Source organism: Phyllobates terribilis, unplaced genomic scaffold (assembly GCF_046119375.1).
Source record: "Phyllobates terribilis strain yellow unplaced genomic scaffold, ASM4611937v1 Scaffold_13__5_contigs__length_258822181, whole genome shotgun sequence".
In the NCBI taxonomy this organism is placed as follows: domain Eukaryota; kingdom Metazoa; phylum Chordata; class Amphibia; order Anura; family Dendrobatidae; genus Phyllobates; species Phyllobates terribilis.
Genome location: NW_027362773.1, coordinates 229088263 through 229112496, shown reverse-complemented (window position 1 = coordinate 229112496; position 24234 = coordinate 229088263). Strand labels below are relative to the sequence as shown.

General features: G+C 45.6%; 1 protein-coding gene across 2 annotated transcripts in view; it reads left to right on the top strand.

Annotated features, from left to right (window-relative positions):
• LOC141174424 (uncharacterized) overlaps positions 1 to 24234 on the top strand; it is a 42650-nt gene that overhangs the window by 5063 nt on the left and 13353 nt on the right. Inside the window, exons 2-6 of one of the 2 annotated variants that reach the window (XM_073659341.1) lie at positions 22319 to 22468; positions 22598 to 22777; positions 22862 to 22985; positions 23065 to 23162; positions 23361 to 23451. In XM_073659341.1, coding sequence (XP_073515442.1) covers positions 22391 to 22468; positions 22598 to 22777; positions 22862 to 22985; positions 23065 to 23162; positions 23361 to 23451 — 571 coding nt within the window. In that variant the 5' untranslated portion in view covers positions 22319 to 22390. Of the gene's footprint in view, positions 1 to 22318; positions 22778 to 22861; positions 22986 to 23064; positions 23163 to 23360; positions 23452 to 24234 lie in introns of those variants that run through there. The other variant, XM_073659342.1, reaches the window with a different exon arrangement.

The following is a 24234-nucleotide window of genomic DNA, read 5'->3' as shown; positions in this document are numbered from 1 at the left end:
AATCAGGGAACACTGCCCAGTACAAGCGCTGTCCCTGCTACTAGTGAATTGGCGCACGCCAGTGTATAAGGGGCTTTGCCACATGATCTAGCATTTCCCAGATGGGAGGCTTCGGATTCGGCTGCTCCATTCAGCCCTGATTTCAACGCCACTCCTGGTATAAATGTGGAGGTGGAAGATTTTGGACCAATTCATTTTTTTAATTAGTTTTTTAACAGACAGCTTGCTAGAGCATATTGTCGTGCAAACAAATTTATATGCATCCCAATTCATAAGCCAGAATCCCCGATCTTACTATGCTAGGGCAAATTTATGGACACCAACTAATGTCCCGGAAATAAAAAATTTTTTAGGACTTACATTTGCCATGGGGCTTTTTAAAAAACCGAGCATTCGATCCTACTGGTCCAACCACCCTGTTCAAGCCACCCCTGTGTTTTCAGTCGTTCTGCCTAGGACCCATTATGAAATGCTCATGCGGTTTTGGCATTTTAACACAATAGTCAATGCCTGCCCAGAAATGCCCCAGAACATGACAGGTTATATAAAATTAGACCCATCATTGAAAATTTGTCAGAAAAATTCTTAAGGCTCTACACCCCAACACAAAATATTTCTATAGATGAGTCCCTTGTAAAATTCAAAGGAAGACTGCACCTCAAGCAATTTATCCCATCTAAAAGGGCAAGGTTTGGAATAAAGATTTATAAAATGTGCGAAAGTTCAACCGGATACACATCCGCTTTTCGCATATACGAGGGGAAAGATAGCCAACTAAACCCACCAGGATGCCCTACTTATCTGGGGACATCTGGAAAAATTGTTTGGGAGCTGATAAGTCCATTTTTTCAAAAAGGCTACAATCTATATGTGGACAATTATTACACCAGCATACCCCTATTTAAAAGTCTGGTTGAACACAACATCGGGGCTTGTGGGACCATTCGTAAAAACCGTCAGGGGTTTCCACAGCCATTGGTCAACCAAAAGTTCCAAAAGGGGCAGTCAGGGGCTGTACGCAACGGAGAGCTGCTTGCCCAGAAATATAGGGATAAGAGGGTTATTTTTGTCCTCAGCTCGATCCACACAGATGCCACAAGGGCCATTGTAGAACTAGGATCCACCACTCCGAAGCAAAAACCTGTGTCAGTCATTGACTACAACAAACACATGGGGGGTGTGGACCTTGCAGACCAGGTTCTACAGCCATACCAGGTATCAAGAAAGTCCTATACCTGGTATAAAAAGTTGGTTATTTATTTGTTTCAGGTGGCCACATACAATTCTTTTGTGTTGTACAAAAAAGCAGGAAATTCAGATACTTTTCTTGATTATCAAGAAAAGGTAATTGAAAATCTTGTCTTTCAAAGTGTTAGCCCCGCTCATCCATTAGAATCTGAGGATGTGAAAAGACTCACTGAGCGACATTTTATTGCACTTATTCCAGCAACGGAAACAAGAAGGAACCCCCAGAAAAGATGTCGTGTATGTACTAAGAGAGGAATGAGGCGTGATACCCGCTACTATTGCCCACGATGCCCATCATTGCCAGCCTTATGCGTCACTGACTGCTTTAAAATCTTCCACACAGAACCACGTTTTTAAACTGTAAAAATGTATCCCAATTTGTCATTCAAACATTTGGTTCATTTAGTGAATGACACATTCGAGTAGAGCTCACTTAATTTCCAGGGGGGTTCTCCAGAATCTAAACCTTCCATTGCGTGCTTGTTTCTGGAAATCATCCATTGAGTTAAAATGGTCACTAAACCCATAGATGAATTCCCAGAGGGGTGTCATTTCCAAAATGGGGTCACTTGTTGGGAGTTTCCTCTGTTTAGGCACCTCAGGGGCTCTCCAAATGCAACATGGCGTCCGCTATCGATTCCAGCCAAATTTCCATTCCAAAAGTCAAATGGCGCTCCTTACCTTCCGAGCCATGCCGTGCGCCCAAACAGTGGTTTTGCACCACATATGGGGTATCAGCGTGCTCAGGAGAAATTACACAACACATTTTGGGGTCCATTTTTTCTGGCTGGCCTTGTAAAAATTAAAAATTTGAGGCTAAAGTAGCAGTTTTGTGTTAAAAATGTGTTTTTTTATTTTCACACTTCAACATTATAAAATTCTGTGAAGCCCCTGGGGGTTCAAGGTGCTCACCACACATCTAGATAAGTTCCTTGAGGGGTCTAGTTTCCAAAATGGGGTCACTTGTTGGGGGTTTCCACTGTTTAGGCACCTCAGGGGCTCTCCAAATGCAACATGGCGTCCGCTATCGATTCCAGTCAAATTTCCATTCCAAAAGTCAAATGGCGCTCCTTACCTTCAAAGCCATGCCGTGCGCCCAAACAGTGGTTTTGCACCACATATGGGGTATCAGCGTGCTCAGGAGAAATTGCACAACACATTTTGGGGTCCATTTTTTCTGGCTGCCCTTGTGAAAATTAAAAATTTGAGGCTAAAGTAGCAGTTTTGTGTTAAAAATGTGTTTTTTTATTTTCACACTTCAACATTATAAAATTCTGTGAAGCCCCTGGGGGTTCAAGGTGCTCACCACACATCTAGATAAGTTCCTTGAGGGGTCTAGTTTCCAAAATGGAGTCACTTGTTGGGGGTTTCCACTGTTTAGGCACCTCAGGGGCTCTCCAAATGCAACATGGCGTCCGCTATTTATTCCAGTCAAATTTCCATTCCAAAAGTCAAATGGCGCTCCTTACCTTCCAAGCCATGCCGTGCGCCCAAACAGTGGCTTTGCACCACATATGGGGTATCAGCGTGCTCAGGAGAAATTGCACAACACATTTTGGGGTCCATTTTTTCTGGCTGCCCTTGTGAAAATTAAAAATTTGAGGTTAAAGTAGCAGTTTTGTGAAAAAAAGTTAAATGTTCATTGTTTTCTTCCACATTCCAAAAATTGCTGTGAAGCACCTGAAGGGTTAATAAACTTATTGAATGTGGTTTTGAGCACCTTGAGGGGTGAAGTTTTTAGAATGGTATCACTTTTGGGTATTTTCTGTCATAAAGGCCCCTCAAAGTCACTTCAAATAAGATGTGGTCCCTAAAAAAATGTATTTGTAAATTTTGTTGTAAAAATGAGAAATCGCTGGTCAACTTTTAACCCTTATAGCTTCCTAACAAAAAAAATTTTTTGTTCCAAAATTGTGCTGATGTGAAGTAGACATGTGAGAAATGTTATTTATTAACTATTTTGTGTGACATATCTCTCTGATTTAAGGGCATGAAAATTCAAAGTTTGAAAATTGCAAAATTTTCAACATTTTCGCCAAATTTCAGATTTTTTCACAAATAAACGCAAGTGATATCGAAGAAATTTTACCACTATCATCAAGTACAATATGTCACGAAAAAACAATCTCAGAATCAGGGGAATCCGTTGAAGCGTTCCAGAGTAATTACCTCATAAAGTGATAGTGGTCAGAATTGAAAAAATTGGCCCGGTCACGAAGGCAAAAACAGGCTCTGGCGCGAAGTGGTTAACAAATATATGTATTCAGGATTATTTAACGGTTACAACTATATATAACATACACTTTAGTTCCTCCAGCGGGCAGGGAGCTGACCTTTAGTACTCTGGGTCGATCTACTTAGTACGTTTGTTGTCACTGACCTATCCTGGTCCCTAGTGTCTACCCCTGGTGTGGTGGGTTCAGTGTGAACTACACTACGTATAGCCTGAGGTAACACTGGTAGGCTGGGTAATCTCATACAAATTCTTTGGCTCACCCTGGGTTCGACAGGTTCACTGCTAGCAGAGGGTAGATTCTCCTGATCCGCTGCTGATGAAGCATCTCTCTCTGGGGCCGACTGGTCTTCCACATGTTCTGGAACCTCTGCAGCTTCCGGTGAGGCCGCTTGGAGGAAGGTTAGGACCGGTACCACAATCGCTTTGTTCACCTGCGTCCATGACCGGGGAAATTCTCCGGGGACTGTCTGGACCGTCTCCTCCACTTTTTCTGCGGGCCAAGGGCTGCCTTGATCTTCTGTTTGTTTCAACTGTTCAGGACATATCTTCTAGTAATCTCTTGAGACTGCCGCTGAAGTTTCTCCTCCATCCTTACTGATGAGGTACACTTTTGTGTTATCGTAATTTGAGGGTAGGACGGTGTATGGCTCAACCTCCCACTGGTCATCTAATTTGTGGACTCGTCTCTTCCTTTTGAGTACTTGTTCTCCAGGTGACAAGGGAACTTTTGGTGCGTGCTGATTGTAAGTTTTCTTTTGCTTCTGTCTCGCCTGGGACAAACTTCTCTCAACACACTCTTGCACCTTGCGGTATTGTTGCTGCCGCTCGGTATCCAGATCCGCATCTGGTGATGTTGTCTCCGGTGTTAGAACTCCCATGTCTAAGTCGATGGGTAGCTTACCAGGTCTTGCTGTCATTAGGTAAGCGGGTGTACAGTTGGTGGAGTTCACCGGGATGTGGTTATATAGGTCCACCAAATCTGGTAACTTCTCTGGCCACAGGCTACTTTCTTCAAGGGGCAACGTCTTCAACAGGTCTATTACCACCTGGTTCATCTTCTCACACAACCCGTTGGTCTGGAGATGATACGGCGTCGTCCTGATTTTCTTGCAGCCGTACAAGTTACAGAATTCCTGGAACACCTTTGCTCCAAAGGCTGGACCTTGGTCGGTAAGCACTCGTTCAGGGTAACCTTGTGGGCGACAGAAGTGCTGTTGGAACGCTTTGGCTGCCGTCTGAGCCATCTGGTCTTTCACTGGCACTACTACCAAGAACCGAGAGTAGTGTTCTACTATGGTGAGAGCGTAGACATAGTCTGACCGGCTTGGGGCTAGCTTCACGTGTTCCAAGGCTATCAGTTCAAGTGGTTGTTTGGTGATTATGGGCTGCAGGGGAGCCCTCTGGCTATCACGGTCTTTTCGCCTCAGGTTGCATGGACCACATTCTTGACACCATCTCTCGATTGCTTTACTCATGCCAACCCAGTAGAATCACTCACGTAGCAGGCCTTCCGACTTCTTCCACCCGAAGTGACCTGCTCCATCGTGGTATTCTTCTAAGACCATTGGCATATCCTGCCTCGGGACTACCACCTGCCAGACAAGTTCTTGTGTCCAGGAGTTGATACTTCTTCGACACAGCTTTCCCTCGTAGATGAACAGTTTGCACTTCTCCTTCCACAACTGTTGGGTCTCCTGTGGAGCATCTGGATCAGGGTGCGAGTCAGCTTGCGTCAGCAACTCCTTTACCAGGCGGACAGCCGGGTCGCTATCCTGCGTCTCTCCCCATCTATGGTGGGGCAATGGGTTGAACGTGGCCTCTCTGTTGGCGGAGCTCTTGTCCCTCACACAGTGGGAGCACTGGGTCACCACGTGACGATGGAAAGCGGGTAGCTCTATCTCCTCCAGCTCTTCCGGGTCTCCTCCCCCATCTGGCAAGTTGGGCATCCTGGACAGCGCATCAGCATTAGTGTTTTTGTGCCCCGCCCGAAACTTGATGGTAAATTCGTAGTTAGACAGTCGGGCCATCCATCGTTGCTCTAGGGCACCAAGCTTCGCAGTCTCCAGGTGCGTCAGCGGGTTGTTATCTGTGAAGACGGTAAATCTGGAGGAGGTGAGGTAGTGTTTGAAGCGCTCTGTTACAGCCCAGACTATGGCTAGAAACTCCAACTTAAAGGAACTATAGTTGTCGGGGTTCCTTTCCGTAGGACAGTGCTTCCTGCTGGCGTAGGCAATCACTCTCTCTGCCCTGCTGTACCTGGGACAGTACCGCTCCCAATCCCGCGTTGCTGGCATCCTTATGGAGTATAAATGGTTGGCCATAGTCGGGGTAGGCCAGGACTTCGTCTCCAATAAGAGTCATTTTCAGTCGAATGAAAGATTCGTCTTCTGGTTTACCCCATTTGAACTAAGGTTTCGGGTTCTTGGCCTTCTTGGACTGTCCCACTAAGAGGTCCTGCATGGGTGCCGCTATCTTGGTGAAACCTTTGATGAATCTCCTGTAGTAGCCTACCAGCCCGAGGAACTGCCACACTTCCTTGATAGTGGAGGGTCTTGGTCAGTCCTTGATCACGGTGACTTTTTCAGGGTCTAGTGCTACACCTTCGGCGCTTACCACATGACCTAGGTACTGCACCTTGGGCTTCAACAGGTGGCACTTGGACTGCTTTACCTTCAGGCCATAACCAGATAGGGCTTCGAACACCTCGGCCAGCTGCTCCAGGTGGTCTTCATATGTCTTTGAGTAGATGATTACGTCGTTTAGGTACAGCAGGACGGTTTCGAAGTTTTTGTGTCCTAGGCAACACTCCATTAACCGCTGGAAGGTTCCTGGGGCGTTGCAGAGTCCGAATGGCATGCAGTTGAACTCGCTGAGGTCCATTGGTGTTGTAAACGCAGTCTTTTCTCGGTCCGCCTCTGCCACAGGACCCTGCCAGTACCCACTGGTGAGATCCAAAGTGGAGAAATAATTAACAGATCTCAATGCTGCTAATGATTCCTCAATTCTGTGTAATGGGTAGACGTCCTTATGTGTAATGCGGTTAATCTGCCTGTAATCAACACACATCCTCATTGTACCATCTTTCTTTCTAACGAGAACTAATGGAGATGCCCAGGGGCTACAACTATCTCTGATCACCCCAGGCTCCTTCATCTCCCGTAACATTCCTTTGGCACATTGATAGTGAGCTGGGGGTACAAGCCGGTACCTCTCTTTAATGGGCGGATGATCTCCTGTGGGGATATGATGTTGGACCCCTTTTACCTGCCCAAAGTCTAGTGGGTGTTTGCTGAAGACTCGCTCATATTCTTGGACCACCCGGTATACTCCATGCTTTTGGTGCAAAGGGGTAGAGTCAGAGTGCACTTGTAGCTTCTGACACCCATCCTCCATCTGCCCTTGGAGCCATTATCCACTGCCGGTTTGGATGGAGGCAAGTGTTCCACGGTCTTTATTGCGTTGTTACTGACAGTGAATAGCTTATCAAGGGTAGCATACCGGGGTAAATGGACCTCTTTCTCCCCACAATTCAGGATGCGTATCGGTACTCTCCCCTTGCGGACATTTATTTCCCCCCATGGCTGTCAAGATGGTGGGCCTACTATCAGAGTACACAGGTTGTACCAGGGCCTGATAATCTTGACCCCTGAGACCGATTGCTGCCCGACACCATATTAACATTTCGCTCCCAGGGGGCATTGCAATGGGGAATGGATCACTTTCTGACGCTGCCCACTTCACCACTAGACAGCTCTACCTGTTGTCTTTTCATCAGGGCTCTGATCTCCTTCTGCAGAACTCGCTGCTGACTAGAACTGGCAGTCTCTGCGACCTGTTGCAACAAAAGAATAATTTCTCCAAGACAATTTTATATCACATTGGTGCCTATAGTTTTCATAGGGTGACTTTCTCGGCGATCAATATCAACAATAATCATTCCTTGTGATGGCAATTCTACTTTGCCAACCTTTATGGTCACCTCCTTATACCCCACCTGAGGCAAGGGCTGACCATTGCTGGCATAGATACTAAGATGTTCATCTGGACGGCGGGTAATGTCTGAATCAGTCCAGTATTGTTTATAAAGGATATATGGCATCATTGTCACCTGGGACCCAGTGTCCAGCAGTTCGTTCATTAGGATGCCATCAAGCACGACAGGTAGGACCGGTCGCCCTCCCACGTACTTGTCTCGCCAGCTTTGTGGGCCTGGTCGCCTTACTCCTGGGGTTGGCCCTCTGCCCCAGGGGTTGCTCGTTTAAATTACAGAATCTTGTTTAGTGCCCCGCCTTTTGACAGTGACGGCAGATGGGTTGTCCTTCCTGGTCGTAGCGATCGCTGTTCCTCCCTCTGGTCGGTGGAATTCTTCTCTGTCGCCGCCACGGGACGTCATCTGGACTGAAAGCCAGCTGGATCTTTTCCTTTGGAGACACTTGCATAGCCTGCACGGTTTTGGTTAACGCAGCCACACTTTTGGTCAGCTCCTGGACCTGAAGGCGTAGGTCTGCAGACGGGTCATTGTCTAGGGTCTGCGCGTCAGCCTCCACAGGTGCTGGGAAAAGGACGCCACCTCCTGGTGGTATGTGATAGCTGGACACCGGAGGGATGCAGTGCCGCCTGGGATTGATTCTCGCAGCACCCGGATGGCTCTGTCTTTAAATTGTGCAAAAGTCCAGATCAGGGTTTTGCAGAGCCATAATGCGCAGCTGTGTCCTGTGAGCACCAGACAGGAGCCCCTCAATAAACTGCTCAGTCAGCAATCTGTCCTCATCTCGCACACTGCGGGGTCTACCTGTTTGATGGCCCGCAGCGCCTCCTGCAGATTTAGAGCATAGTCCCGTACACTGTCCTGCACCCTTTGTTTGCACCCGTAGAACTTCATCTTTATTTCTGCTGCTGTGTGGGTGTCAAAGGTATCCTTCAACAGGGCCAGTATTTCCTTGACAGTGCTTCTGTCCTTGCCCGGCCAGGACTTCACCTCTCTCTGGGCTGCACCGATTAGCTGGCCTATGAGGATGATGACTTTCTGCTCCTCAGACAGGGGGTACACTTTAAACAAACTGCGCAGTCTCTCCTCAAAGTCGTTCAGGTTGTGCGACTCCCCTGAGTACTGGGGCAACCACGCCGCCCCCAGTATATATGGCATTGATAACGGCATTACAGTGACTGCGGCCGCGCCCGTGGCTGAATCCTCTCCCATGCTGGGCATCTTACTCCCCCCTACTGAACCTCAGCCAGGGCCTGAGCGTCTGCTGACGTACCAGTATGCTGCTCTGCATGCGGAACGATCTCTTACCCGGCGGTTTCGGATCCGGGCTTCTTGCTTCCCCTCAGCGGGCGGCAAACCACGTGATAACACCGTTTAGTAAAGTCTATGGCACACAGGACCTGGTTATACCGGGCTTCGTGAATCCTGTTCGTGACGCCAAGTTGACGCGCCCCCTGGGCCGTGGGGTACTCGGTGCCGGGCCGGTCATAGCTAGGGGAGATGTCACAGTGGCGGTGACCCTGTCCGTGACCCAGTGCGATCAGTAAAAAGGGGAATTTTATAGTTTTTTTATGTATGCAATTCGTGACGCCACCTGTGGTATGCGGCTATAGGTAGCCGCCGCTGCAGCGCAGGTCCTCTGAAGCTGGTGTTTAATGCAGCAGAGTTGGTTTGGCTCTCCACAGGTTAAGCTTAGCTCCAGGGCAGTGTGGATGTTGTAGTGAAGTAGATGATGCTGGGCGGTGTAGTGCAGGGGTGATGGCGCAGTTAATAATCAGTCCACAACTCAGTGGCTGTTTCCTCTTATGTTTACTTGCGGTGATTAGGCAGACTGAGACACGGGTGCTGGCTAGAAGTGGAAGTCCGGGCCGCCTGGAAGCAAGTAAGGAATCCACCTCGCCAGATGAAGTTGTAGGCCTTCCCTTTTGCACTAATCTCTCTGGCCCTGCTGCTTATAGCTGTGCTGTGGCCCTCGTCCCTGAGTACAACGTCCTTGTGCTCACCCGTATAGCAGGCAGCTCGGGCCCTCCTGGAGTGTTGCTCCCATGTGGAGGTGCTAGGTCCTATCGTGCTGCTGAGCCTTCGGGCGTCTGATGGGGCCAGGAGACCTGTAGTCTCCTGCCCTCCGGTTTCTGCTGCTGGGCCTTCGGTGCCCCACAACCTCAGACTCCGGTGTCCGGTTCTTCCGTGCTCCTATCCTCAGGGGTGAACTGCCGCGCAGCACCACTCCCTGGGTCTTTCCTCGTCTTCCTGACTTCAACTCCTCTCACTAAGTCTAAGTAACCCCACCTCCAGATCCCAGTTGCTAAGGGGAGGAGCTTCCCTTGCTGGTCTGGAGCCAGGAACGTGTTGCATGTTAGTATACCTGACTAGGGGACCCCTGCTTGCTTCCAGGCATGGCATCACCTCTTGTGAGGGAGGCAATGCCACTGTGGCAACCGGACTCCTGGGGTGCCACATATGATGCCCCTCACACAGTGTAATGCCCCCATTATGCCACTTATGTAGCATGTATGATGCTCCCACACAGTGTTATGCCCCCATTATGCCCCTTATGTAGCATGTATCATGCCCCCACACAGTATAATGCCCCTTATGCAGGATGTATGATGCTCCCACACAGTGTAATGCCCCCATTATGCCCCTTATGTAGCATGTATGATGGCCCCACACAGTGTAATGCCCCTTATGTAACATGTATGATGCCCCCACACAGTGTAATGCCCCCATTATGCCCCTTATGTAGCATGTATGATGCCCCCAATATGACCCTTATGTAGCATGGGCGGGGTTAGTGACGCGCTTCCGGCGTGGCGATGTTAAATGCCGCTGTCAGAGATTGACAGCGGCATTTAACATGTTAACAGCCGCGGGTGGATTGCGATTCCACCCGTGGCTGTTGCGGGCACATGTCAGCTGTAATACACCGCGTGCAGAATTATTAGGCAAATGCGTATTTTGATCACTTTGATACTTTTTATACATGCTGTCCTACTCCAAGCTGCATAGGCTTGAGAGCCAACTATCAATTGAGTAAATCTGGTGATGTACATCTCTGTAATGAGGAGGGGTGTTGACTAATGACATCAACACTCTATATAAGGTGTTCTTAATTATTAGGCAACTTCCTTTCCTTTGGCAAAATGGGTCAGAAGAGAGATTTGACGGGCTCTGAAAAGTCCAAAATTGTGAGATGTCTTGCAGAGGGATGCAGCAGTCTTGAAATTTCCAAACTTTTGAAGCTTGATCACCGAACAATCAAGCGTTTCATGGCAAATAGCCAACAGGGTCGCAAGAAGCGTGTTGGCCAAAAAAGGCGCAAAATAACTGCCCATGAATTGAGGAAAATCAAGCATGAAGCTGCCAAGATGCCATTCGCCACCAGTTTTGCCATATTTCAGAGCTGCAACGTTACTGGAGTATCAAAAAGCACAAGGTGTGCGATACTCAGGGACATGGCCAAGGTAAGGAAGGCTGAAAAACGACCACCTTTGAACAAGAAACATAAGATAAAACATCAAGAATGGGTCAAGAAATATCTTAAGACTGATTTTTCAAAGGTTTTATGGACTGATGAAATGAGCGTGACTCTTGATGGGCCAGATGAATGGGCCAGAGTCTGGATCAGTAAAGGGCATAGAGCTCCACACCGACTCAGACGCCAGCAAGGTAGAGGTGGGGTACTGGTATGGGCTGGTATCATCAAAGATGAACTTGTGGGACCTTTTCGGGTTGAGGATGGAGTGAAGCTCAACTCCCAGACCTACTGGCAGTTTCTGGAAGACAACTTCTTCAAGCAGTGGTATAGGAAGAAGTCGGTATCATTCAAGAAAAACATGATTTTCATGCAGGACAAAGCTCCATCACATGCATCCAACTACTCCACAGCGTGGCTGGCCAGTAAATGTCTAAAAGAAGAAAAAATAATGACATGGGCCCCTTGTTCACCTGATCTGAACCCCATAGAGAACCTGTGGTCCATCATAAAATGTGAGATCTACAGGGAGGGAAAACAGTACACCTCTCGGAACCGTGTCTGGGAGGCTGTGGTGACTGCTGCAGGCAATGTTGATCGAAAACAGATCAAGCAACTGACAGAATCTATGGATGGAAGGCTGTTGAGTGTCATCATAAAGAAAGGTGGCTATATTGATCACTAATTTTTTTGTTTTTTGTTTTTGCATGTCAGAAATGTTTATTTCTAAATTTTGTGCACTGAGATTGGTTTACCTGGTGAAAATAAACAAGTGAGATGGGATTATATTTGTTTTTTATTAAGTTGCCTAATAATTCTGCACAGTAATAGTTACCTACACAAACAGATATCCTCCTAAGATAGCCAAATCTAAAAAAAACCCCACTCCAACTTCCAAAAATATTAAGCTTGGATATTTGAGTCTTTTGGGTTGATTGAGAACATAGTTGTTGATCAATAATAAAAATAATCCTCTAAAATACAACTTGCCTAATAATTCTGCACACAGTGTAATCAGCTGACATGTGCCCGGTTGAGTGCGGGCTCAGCGCCGGAACCCTCACTGAACCGGGGGTTACAGCCTGGTGCGTACAAATACGTCCCAGGCTGTAAAGGGGTTAAGGTTGTGGGTTCAAGACCAAGGACTCGCAGAAAAAAAATCATTTTTGCAATTGCTCATTAGTTTTACTACTTTTATAGGACCAAAACAATCCTTTTCTTCATCTCCATATACAGGCTAGCGTCTCCACTACAGAAATTGACTTGCTGCGGGTGAGTTTGGGTACGTGCCCATGATGAGAGGCCGCTCTGGGCTTGAAGCTGCGTGTTTATGCAGAGTCAAACCCGCAGCGTCCAGATGTTACAGCACAGTGGATGGTATTTCTAGAAATCCCATGTACACTATGCATGCATCTGAGACTGCGGACACATACTTGTGCTGCGTCTTTCAGGACCGCAGCATGTCAAATTCTCTTGCGGAGTCGCTAGTCTCCACAACAGAAATTTGACCACTATAATCCACATGGTTCAGTGAACACATGTGGATTTACCTGCATTCAATAGAACGCTGCATTTTGGACACAGCAAAAATATGCTGCGTCCAAAGCGTTGCAAAGTCCGGATTATGGGCACATAACCTAATATTTAAAAAAAATGGCGTGGGATCCCGTGTCCTTTTCATAACCAGCAGAAGGAAAGCCGACGCTGGGAGCTGATATTTGTAGCTGGGGACGGGGCCATTAGCCAAAAATGTTCCCTGGCTATTAATAATAACCCACAGTTGTTTGCTTAGTCTTTACTGGCTAGATTAAGGGGGACTCCAAAAATAATTGACATAGGGCCCCCCTATAAAATCTAACCAGCAAAGGCTAAACAGACAGCTGTAAGCTGATATTAATAGCCAGGGAAGGGGCCATGGATACTAGCCCCCTCCGAGGCTAATAATATCAGCTCTCGGCAGCGTCAGAAATGGCGCATCAGTAAACTCTGCCAAATCTTGCGCTTGGCCTCCGCTCTTCCCACTGCCATGTAGCAGTGGCGAGTGGGGTAATAAGGTTGGGGTTCTTGTCAGCCATGTATTGGTGGCTGACATGAATTCCAGGTTAGTAATAGAGGGTGTCTATAAGACGACCCCATTACTAACCCCGGAGTAAGGTTTTTGACGTTTTTCAATAAAGATATGGCCAGAATAAAGTATTTTATTTTAAATAAAATTACACACTGTTTTAATCTTTTATTTAAAGCGCACCTGTCAGCAGGATTGTGCTTAGTAAACCACATACACTATCAGGTGGGCGCCGTTATACTGAGTAAAATGATACCTTTGTGATGAAATCCATCCAATGGTTCTTGTGTAATCTTCATTTTCAATTCTGACATAAATATACGCATGTGCTCTGGTGCTCTCATTATATAGTCATGTATTCCTATCAGTGCCATGTGACAGGACACTGTGCTTTCAGTGACCTGCCTACTATTTTACGTATTGACTTTGTAATTTGTGTCACATTGAAATTTACATTCCCCAAGAAGGCGGACGCCAGCGCATGCGCAGTAGTAGCATCTCTCGTTTGCCGAGAGATGATACTGTGCGGGCGCCATTTTGCTTTTGGAAAAAGAATTTGGGTGCAGCAATATGGCTCTGCGCATGTGCAGTAGCATCTCTCGGCAACCGAGAAATGCTACTGCGCAAGCGTGGGCGGCGGCGGCCATATTGCTGCAAGTAAATTTCTTTTTTCTCCAGCAACATGGCTTAGCTACTGCGCATGCGTGGATGCCATTTTGCTAGAGGAAAAAGAAATGAGAGCACCAGAGCACATGCATATCATTATGGCGGAAATTAAAATGAAGATTACACAAGAACCACTGGACAGATTTCATCAGCTAAGGTATCATTTTACGCAGTATAAAGGGGCTCACCTGACGGTGTATGTAATTTACTAAGCACAGTCCTGCTGACAGGTGCGCTTTAAGAATAAAAAACACCATATACTCACCTAGTGTCCAATCCTCAAAGCCATATTCATCACCTGTCCGCCGTCATGACGCAATCCCAGTGCCCCACGACGATCCGGGTCACTTCTACAGCAGTTGCATCAGCACATCAGCAATCACTGATGTGAATGCTGTAGAAGACAGCACTATACACTGACAGGAGTGTAATCACTCCTGTGTGTAATCACTCCTGTCCGTGTATAGTGCTGCGCTGCTGGGGCTGAGTTCACCGGAGTTCTTCAGCAGAAAATCAGCTGATAAGCTCTGATGCCCTCACTTACTGCATCAGTGTTGCGTGGTAAAATTCCCATGCAGCACTGATGCCGTAAGTGAGGGCACCGGAGCTGGTCAGCTGATGTTCAGCTGATGAACTCTGGTGAATTCAGCCCCAGCAGTGACGTACACTGCGAGAGCGATCGCGCTCCTGTCAGTGTATTACCGGCTGCCAGGTGATTGAGTCACCATGAGACATTTGGAGGACGGCGGACAGGTGAGAATAATGTGTTTTTATTTTAATATAGATTTACTAGCTAATGAACCCGTTCTACGCCTGGGTGGCGAGCATTTTTATTGGTATGTGCTGCCCCCCATCCTGGTATTTGTGCTGCCCCCATCCTGTCCCCCCATCCTATCCTGGTATGCATGGCACCCCTCATCCCCAATCCAGGTATGCATGGCACCCCTCATCCCCAATCCTGGTATGCATGGCACCCCTCATCCCCAATCCAGGTATGCATGGCACCCCTCATCTCCAATCCAGGTATGCATGGCACCCCTCATCTCCAATCCTGGTATGCATGGCACCCCTCATCTCCAATCCTGGTATGCATGGCGCCCCTCACCCCCCAATTCTGGTATGTGTGGCACCCTCATTCCCCAATCCTGGTATGTATGGCACCCCTCATCCCTTTCATGCTGCACACATACAAAAAAAACACTTATACTCACCTTTCTTCCCTGTGCTCCAGCGCTGCTTTGTCCTGTTGTGCCGGAGGCCGGGGGAGGAGTGCTGGGCCGGAGTACGCACGTGCCCATACCGCTCTGTCCAGCGCCATTTTGCTGAAGACACACTGTAAATGTGTCTTCAGTAAAATGGCGCCGGATAGCGCTATGCACATGCGCCGATTCTTACGCCTTCACTCCTGCCCCGGTCTCCGGCGATAAGAGAGGCGCCGCGGCACCTCTTCTCCCGGTCAGGTAAGTATGGCGCCAGAGATCGCGGTATGCGTTCAGTTTCTACGCATACCGCGATCTCCGGTGCCATACACTCCTCTTACCTGTAATGTCACCATGTGTTCTTCTGTCTGGAGCCAGACTGCGCAGGCGTGTCGTGCTCGTGCAGTCTATAAAAGCTTCCGACAGAGGGACGCTTGTAGCATTATATTATAGATTTTTACTTTGTTTCTTTTTTTAACACAGCGTACAGACGTCGGCTGAGGAGACTACTTTTCCACTCAGCCGCTGTTATCAGTGGGATAGGCCGTCGGATGATGGGAGGAGTAGTCTCCCACGGGTACCATTCTTTTGTGCATTTTTGTGGAGTTTTTGACTCATTGACTTGAATTGAGTCAGTCAAATACACAGCAAACATCTGCAACAAATCCGCAAATATATTGCGTTTTTGCTGCAGATTTGACTGACTCAATTGAAGTCTATTGGTGAAAAATGCTGCTGAAACACACAAAGAGTTGACATGCTGCAGATATAAACGCAATGACAATCCTGATCGGAAAATCCCTGATCATGTGCACAGCACTTCAGGATTGTCATTGCATTAGCTGACGCACGGATTACCTAGCGTTTTTGGTGCCTACATCACACCTGTAGTAGGGAGCCTCAGTACTCACACTGCACAGCACACCTCAGGAACAGAGGAGTTGTGGGGGGTAATCATACTGTGTGGAAACCCTCATTCTGAGCTACATGGGCACACAGGAGAACTATTTCCTTGTGAGGAGTCAGATAGGGGGATAAGTGAGTGAGAAATACAGACCTTTGGTTTATCTGGTTGCAGACTTGAATTGATATTGATATGGTGTGGTGTGCAAGGATGGAGACATCAAATAGTATGTTCTGAAGAAAAGCAAAGATATAATGGCAGTGTGAATCCGGATTCCAGGCAGAGAGCATAGCGGAGACAAAGAGCAGGGCGAGGTCCTTAGCTCAGGCCAGGAGATCTACTTAGATGCTATAGAACTTTGCCCTGTGTGGACAGTAGGCCTAATTAAAGGGGATTAAGTTAACCCCTTCGCAACCCTGGGATTTTACTTTTTTGCATTTTTGTTTTTTGCTCCCCTTGTTCCCAGAGTGATAGTGCTTTTATTTTTTGGTCAGCATGGCCGTGTGAGGGCTTATTTTTTGCGGGAGGAGTTGTACTTTTGAAAGACCTTTCTGGTTTTACCATATTGTGTACGGGAAGACGGGAAAAAAATTCCAAGTGCTGTGAAATTGCAAAAAAGTGCAATACCACAGATGTTTTTTTTTTTTTTACCACGTTCACTGAATGCTAAAACTGACCTGCAATTATCATTCTCCAGGTCATTTCGAGTTCGTAGACACCAAATATGTTTAGGGTTTTTTTTATTTAAGTGGTGAAAAAAAATTCCAAAGTCTGCTTAAAAAAAAAAAAAAAAAAAAGTGCCGCCATTTTCCAAGACCCGTAGCGTCTCCATTTTTTGGGATCTGGGGCTGGGTGAGGACTTATTTTTTGCGCGCTGAGCTGAAGTTTTTATTGATACCATTTTTGGGTAGATCCGATGCTTTGATCGTCCGTTATTGCATTTTATTGCAATGTTGCGGTGACCAAAAAACGTAATTCTGGCGTTTTAGAATTTTTTTCTCATTACGCCGTTTACTGATCGGATTAATTCTTTTTTTTATATTGATAGATCGGGTGATTCTGAAGGCGGCGATACCAAATATGTGTATGTGGGGTTTTTTATTATTATTTTATTTTGAGTGGGGCGAAAGGGGGGTGATTTAAACTTTTATATTTTTTTAATTCTTTAAATATTTTTAAAAACAATTTTTTTTTCACTTTTTGCATGCTTCTATAGTCTCCATAGGAGACAAGAAGCAGCACTTGTCTGATCGCCTCTGCTACATAGAGGTGATCAGCAGATCACCTCTAGGTAGCAGAAATGGTCCTGTGATATGATTGCCGACCACTAGGTGCCACTCATAGCGATCAGCTCATGACAACCACTGGAGTCTGCTGCAGACCCAGGGTTGTCATGCCCACGCATCGGTGACCTGCGATCACATGACGGGGTCACCGATGGGCGGGGTAAGTGACGCGCTTCCGGCGCAGCACTGTTAAATGCTGCTGTCAGAGATTGACAGCGGCATTTAACATGTTAACAGCAGCAGGTGGATCGCGATTCCACCCGTGGCTGTTGCAGGCACATGTCAGCTGTAAGAATCAGCTGACATGTGCCCGGTTCAGTGCGGGCTTAGCGCCGGAGCCCTCACTAAACTGGGGGTTACAGCCTGTTGCGTACAAATACGGCACAGGCTGTAAAATGGTGAACTAACATTGTGCAGTGACTTTTTTCCCTATTGTGATGGATTTCTTGTTGCTAAAACTGATAATTTTTTCACATTGAACCTTTTTTTTAACATTAAAATAGTAAAAAAAAAAAAAAAAAACGCATACAAACAACCCTCCGGAACAACCCACTCTAAAAAACCGACTTGTTATCTATTCCATGTGATGAATGCTGTAAATAAAATAATAGAAAACACTCCATGGCGACAAAAAAAATAGTTTTCATTAAAAAATATAAAAAAAAATTAAAAAAAGCATTTTTACTGAGAGATAGCAGTAAAACCTTAAAAAAAAATATATGTATAAATCTGGTATCGCTGTAATCGCACCAACCCAAACAATAAATCCACCTTATCACTTATACTGCACGGAAAATGGTGCAAAAATAAAAATAAGAACTATTCTTGTGCTGCTGACTATTTGTTCATTCTACCTCCCAAAAATCGGAATAAGGCTCGACCCACAGTTATCCTGCACTCTTCACTGAGCACTTACATCAGAGTTTTCGTGTAAATTCCCCAAAATTGAGACAAAACCCCGGATGGAACCAGTCACTTTGTACTTGTCTGGTCAGCGGTCTCCCATTATTTTAGGCGTCTTTTTAGAGCACTAGTGTGGGTGACCACACTTCTGTGCACGCCTTAAAAGATAGATACTGTCGGAGCAGATGCCAAATGGAGCCCAAGGTGTCTCCATCTTCCTCATCATGGTGGGAGGTTCTATTGGGGGTTTCTTCTGAATTGCATTTTTGTGGAATTTGCACAGAAACCCCTCGGTAAGTGCGCAGTGTTGAACACAAGATTGTGATCCCGGCCTTATTCTGGATGCGACAAAAAATATTATGTGCCACAAAATGTTACCAATAAAAAACCCAATTTATCCCGCACAAAGCTAACCCCATTTAGGTCCGTCATCTGTCACTGGAACTATATGAGGTTCCCACATTGCTGGTAGAACAAACGCAAACTACAAACTGAATTGTAAAATTTGGCTTGGCCATTAAGGTCAAAACTGGCTGTGTCACTAAGGGGTTTAAACAACTCTCCTTAGTGTGATCATAGAACATACAAGCCTCTGATTGCTCAGGCGATGCCCTGTTCTACTGCAGTGCGGTGTATCTTCACTACCTGTTAGTGTAATACTAACGGCCCCATAGAAATGAGAAGTGCTGGCTGAATGGTCATTTGGCAGACGACTATCCCTTCCGACTCCCCCATACACACAAATATTCCAGCTTTCCTGTGGTCTGTAGGAGAAAGTCGCCTCCAAACTCCTCTAGTGGAGGATTATCTACAGGAAAAATAAATTGAAATTCAGGATGCCCGATCCTTCTCTGTCCTGACGTCATTTTTCGGGAGGCCCCCAAATACATTACATAGTCAACCAAACCCACAAATCAGTGCTTTCATGCAACTTTAGTCTAATATGTATAGGGGCATTAAAAAGTAACTTATAGGATGCTGCCTCTGGCCCTGCCTAAATGGACCTTTGTACATTGAAGGCCCCGACACCATTATTAAGCATTTACGTATCATAGTAACTAGGCAGCCTCATACTATCAAGTACTTGAGGGAGGAGGGGCATTGAGCCGAACTCTGTGAAACCTTAGATGCCATGTTTGGTTTTGACAGCAGAAAGTGGTTAAACTGCCAGGGTTTGTGTAGCAGCCACACCTGTGCCATCCCTGTGGTGAACATCTGTTCTGGTGCCCAAAAGAGTTAATTTATTTTAAAAGAAATGTTTAATGTGTTTAAAAATATAACAGAATGTGTCTTATGCTTTTCGCATGTTTTTTTTCTTTTTACAAGAATTGTTGGTGCAAATTTTCTTTTGAAACATTTTAATATCTACTTTTATTCTGGAGTTTTTCTTGTTAGGGTATGTGTGCACGTACAGGATTTGAAGCAGAAATTTCCGCAGCGTTTCTGCATCTCCTCGGCAGGAAAAACGCTGCGGAAAAAAACGTGAGTTTTTTACATGTTTTTGAAGCATTTTTGTACATTAATGAAAGCTTTTTGAAGTTAAATAAAGTTATTTGGTGGGACATTGCTTAGTGGATTACCGTCAGAGCTGGGGTGAGTATATTGGTTAATTAAAATGATTATTTGAAATACAACAGACACATTCTTTAAAGTGTTTACTCTTTGTGTGTTTATTTAACTCTTTACTTTACTTTAATTAGATTTGGTGATGAAAGGGTCTGATTGACACCTTTTCATCACCAAACAAAAGAGCTAGATGTCAGCTAATCCCATTCACCCAATCTTCATTAGCATTCCGATTCATGTAATGTCCAGGCAGCTGTGTGCTGCTATTTTTAGCCTGGGAAGGTGCCATTAAACAAACATGGTCCTTGGCTATTATTAACAGCTCACAGCTGTTTCATTAGCCGCTACGTCCCCACGAATAGCAACAAGTAGCGCTTTGGACGCAGCGTATTTTTGCTGTTTCCAAAATGCGGTGTTCTAATGCCGCACTTTTGTTGTCTTCATATGTGAATCCACCGCATATAATGATACTTCAATCGGTCAAAATCTGCAGCGGAGACTAGCGTATCCACTACAGAAATTGACCAGCTGCGGCTAAGTTTGGGTACGTGGCCATGGTCAGGAGCCGCTGCAGATTTGACGCTGCGTGTTTATACAGCGTCAAAACCGCAGCATCCAGATGTTACAGCATAGGGGATGGGATCTCTAGAAATCCCATGTCCACTGTGCGTGCATCAGAGGCTGCAAATCACTCGTGGACACAGACATGCGGTGCGTCTTTCATTACTGCAGCATGTCAAATTCTCTTGCGGAGTCGCTAGTCTCTGCAACAGAAATTTGACCACTAGAATTTATTGAATGTGGTAAATCCACATGGTTCAGTGAACACATGTGGATTTACCTGTGCTCAACAGAATGCAATGTTTTGGCACAGCAAAAAATATGCATCCAAAGCGCTGCTACATCCGGATCGTGGGCACAGAGCCTAAAATTTAAAAAAAAATGGCATGGGCTCCCACGTCATTTTTATAACCAGCAGAGGGAAAGCCGACCACTGGGGCTGATATTAGTAGCCGGGGAAGGGGCCATTAGCCAAAAATATTCCCTGGCTATTAATATCAGCCTACAGCTGTTTGCTTAGCCTTTACTGGCTAGATTACAGGGGGACCCCAGAAAAAAATTGAGTGGGTTAATGGGGTTGGGGTTCATGTCAGCCTTGTATTGGCGGCTGACGTGAAGTCCAGGTTAGTAATGGAGGGCGTCTATAAGACTATAACTGTGTGGTAAAGTTGTTGCCGCTTTTTCAATAAATACACGGCCAGAATAAAGTATTTTAATGAAATAAAAGACACACGGTTTTAAAAAAAAAAAATGTATTTGCACGCTCGGTCCCCGAATTCCTTGTCTCCTGAAAAAAAAGTAAAATAAAAAACAACCATATCCCTCACCTGTAAAATCACTCCTGTCAGTGTACATTGCTGCTGCAGGAGTGAGGTCACTGGGGTTCATCAGCTGAAGATCAGCTGATCAGCCCCAGTGACCTCAGTACCAGTAGTGGTGGTAACATTCTTCAGAATGTTCCCACGCAGCATCGGTGCCGTACAGTGAGGTCACGTGAGCTTTCAGCTGATCTTCAGCTGAGAGCTCATGTGACCGCAGGTCCTGGCAGTGCAGTACACTGCTGGGAGCAAGCGCGCTCCCTGCAGTGTACCGTCGGGAGCATTGCATTGCTGGGGACATGGGGGGGGGGCGCCGGACAGGTGAGTATAGTGTTGTGTTTTGTTTTTTTGGGGTTGTTTTTTTACTTTCTTTTACTGCGAGTAGTTCCAGGCTCGGCTGAGGAGACTACTGCTCCCCTCTGCCGCGCCGCTCTCGCTGTTATCCGCGGGAGCGGCAGTCGGATGAGAGGAGTAGTAGTCCTCTGCTGACCCGGGTACCACCCACAGCGTTTCTGCAGAGTTTCACCGCCCATTGGCTTTAATTGAAACGCAGCAAACCTGCAGGTATAAATATTATACCTGCAGATTTGCTGCGGTTCAATTAAAGTCAATGTGTGGGAAACGCTGCATAGAAATGACATGCTGCGGCTTTTTCCGCAATGGCAATCCTAAGCAGAAATTTCCGCATCATGTGCACAGCACATCAGGATTGCCATTGCAATGGCTGGCAGATCGATTACCAAGCATTTTTGCTGCATTTCCCAGTGAAAACCGCAGCGAAAACGCAACAAAAACGCTACGTGTGCACTTAACCTAATATAGGAAAGCTTAAGGCCAGAAATAAACTCCATAAAACACTGTACATGGAGACTTTGGTATCAAATAACTCCTATCTTTTTGTTCTTACCAACAAGCTTTTATAATTGCATCAAACTTCTGTGTGTGAATCTAACCTGAGATGTAACGTGATAGAAGATGACAGTCCGGAGAAGATGGGAAACATGTAGACAGCCGGTGGTGATGTAGTTAGTGACGGACTCTGGCCAAATATGTTTCCAGAGCCGTAGTTGAAGATGTCGTCCTCATCATGAAGTAGTTATTTCTCATGTCACGTATAATGAATATCTCCTGCAGTATTGCTAATGTCGATTTCAGTGTCTGTAAATGAGATGAGAATTAGCAATAAAGAAGATGAGTTTGAAAAACCTATTCAGCTGCGGACTGCAAGAAAGAAACTGCTTGTTGTCTGTGGCCCAAAATATATAGGTTTTATTACTAGATGTAAAGATGAAAACTAAATACTGTAAAATAATAAATCTCATATGTTTACCTTAATATCTCCAGTAGTTGTATTTATTACACTGGATTTTTATGATGTTACATTTGTTCATCTTCTTATTCAGGTCTCTGCAATATAGGATCCTATCAGTGAAGATCTTCTATATAAGAGAATTTTCCAGATTTACAGATCAAAGATGGATATGGACAGAGACAAGATGGCAGAGAGGATATTGCACCTCACCCTAGAGATCCTCTTCCGGCTTACAGGGGAGGTGAGAGATTCTGATGACGTCTCATTACATCATTCTTATCTATGTGAATAACAGATGGACAGAACTGGAGAGGTGAGGACTCTGGATATGTTTGTAGTGAGCTTTATTAACGTGTCTCTCCATAACCAGGATTACACAGTAGTGAAGAAGACCTCTAGTGAGCGTTGTCAGACCCCTGTGTCTGAGGGATGGGGAAGAACCCTAAGCCCAATTATGGGGCTTCCACCTCATCCCCCGATACTTGAGGACATCAATGACCAGAAGATCCTAGAACTCACCTACAAGATGATTGAGCTGCTGACTGGAGAGGTGATACTGCTGGAAATGCTGAGACATTATACAGTAAAGCTATGAAGGGATCGGGGAGAATGACTGTATCATTGTATGTGTCAGGTTGCTATAAGGTGTCAGGACATCACGGTCTATTTCTCCATGGTGGAGTGGGAGTATTTAGAAGGGCACAAAGATCTGTACAAGGACGTCATAATGGAGGTTCCCCAGCCCCTCGCATCAACAGGTAATAGGATTAAATACACACGGCCTACAATTATCTGTATATAAAGAATGAATTCAATCCCTATATGTGTTTCGTTCAGACCTATCCAGTAAGAGGACAACGCCAGAGAGATGTCCACGTCCTCTTCTTTCACAAGACTGTAAACAAGAAGATCCCAATATTCTTCAGGATAATCAGGTAGATGAAGAGAAGGTGTCATGAGATCTCCCCTACAATGTGTAGACTGCTGTGAAGGTCTTTAGTTCAGTCTTGTTTTATCCACCAGTATTATATGGTTTATACTTGTGTAATGAGAACTGTGGAGATAGTAAGATCAGAGCTGATCATAGATGGGACTTTTCCATCTGTCTGTGACTTTTACAATATTTGTTTCAGTGTGAAGATCTCACCCATATTAATACTACAGAGACATATGTGAGGGGTGATGAGCAATGTAAGGAGGAGATTCCTTCATATGACTACCCAGGTGAGTAGTAACCACTCAATACAGAGAAGTCTCAGATTCTTCTCAATCACCGGCAGTAGCTGGTTTATCAGTGGTGTAGTCTGGCCATATCACAGTCATGTGATTACCATTTTACCTCTAGACCACTAAATGCTGAGAAGTCACAGATTCTTCTCAGTCACCGGCTGTGACTGCTTTATTGGTCATGTAGCCCGGCGATATCAAAAACCTGTGATCGCCATTTTGCATCTAGACCACAAAATTCTCTTCCACAAAATACTGTTCAAATGACTTTGGCCATTGAAACCCCTTTTCTATGGAACTTACAACCTGGAAGATCCACCTACCAACTGAAATTAGAAGATCCTGACTCTTACCTGCCCAGATCTGTAAACTACAACGCCAAATGACAGCATACGCAGAATGTGCTGACAAGTTTGAAAATCGCTTGAAGAAAAATATTATGATGGGCCTGTAAGAGAAAGCGGAGGGTAATGATGCTGTTAGTTTCCTAGAACCCCGATATCTTATTAGATGTATCTACCTTCTCTCCGTTCTTTACTTCGCTTTTATGATCGACAACATTAAACATGCAGTGAGGGCCGTGTGAATTACTGTACAATAACAACAGTTTCCCTTTATCCTGACTTTTCGATTTCTTTTTAAACCAAATAACTTCAAACAGGATTGCGATAAACTATACAAAAAACATTACACCTGTGCCATGATATATCTTTAAGCTGTGTGTAGCTGATCGTTGTAAAATACATTTATTCATGCCTACAGGAAATGTGTTGGCATGGC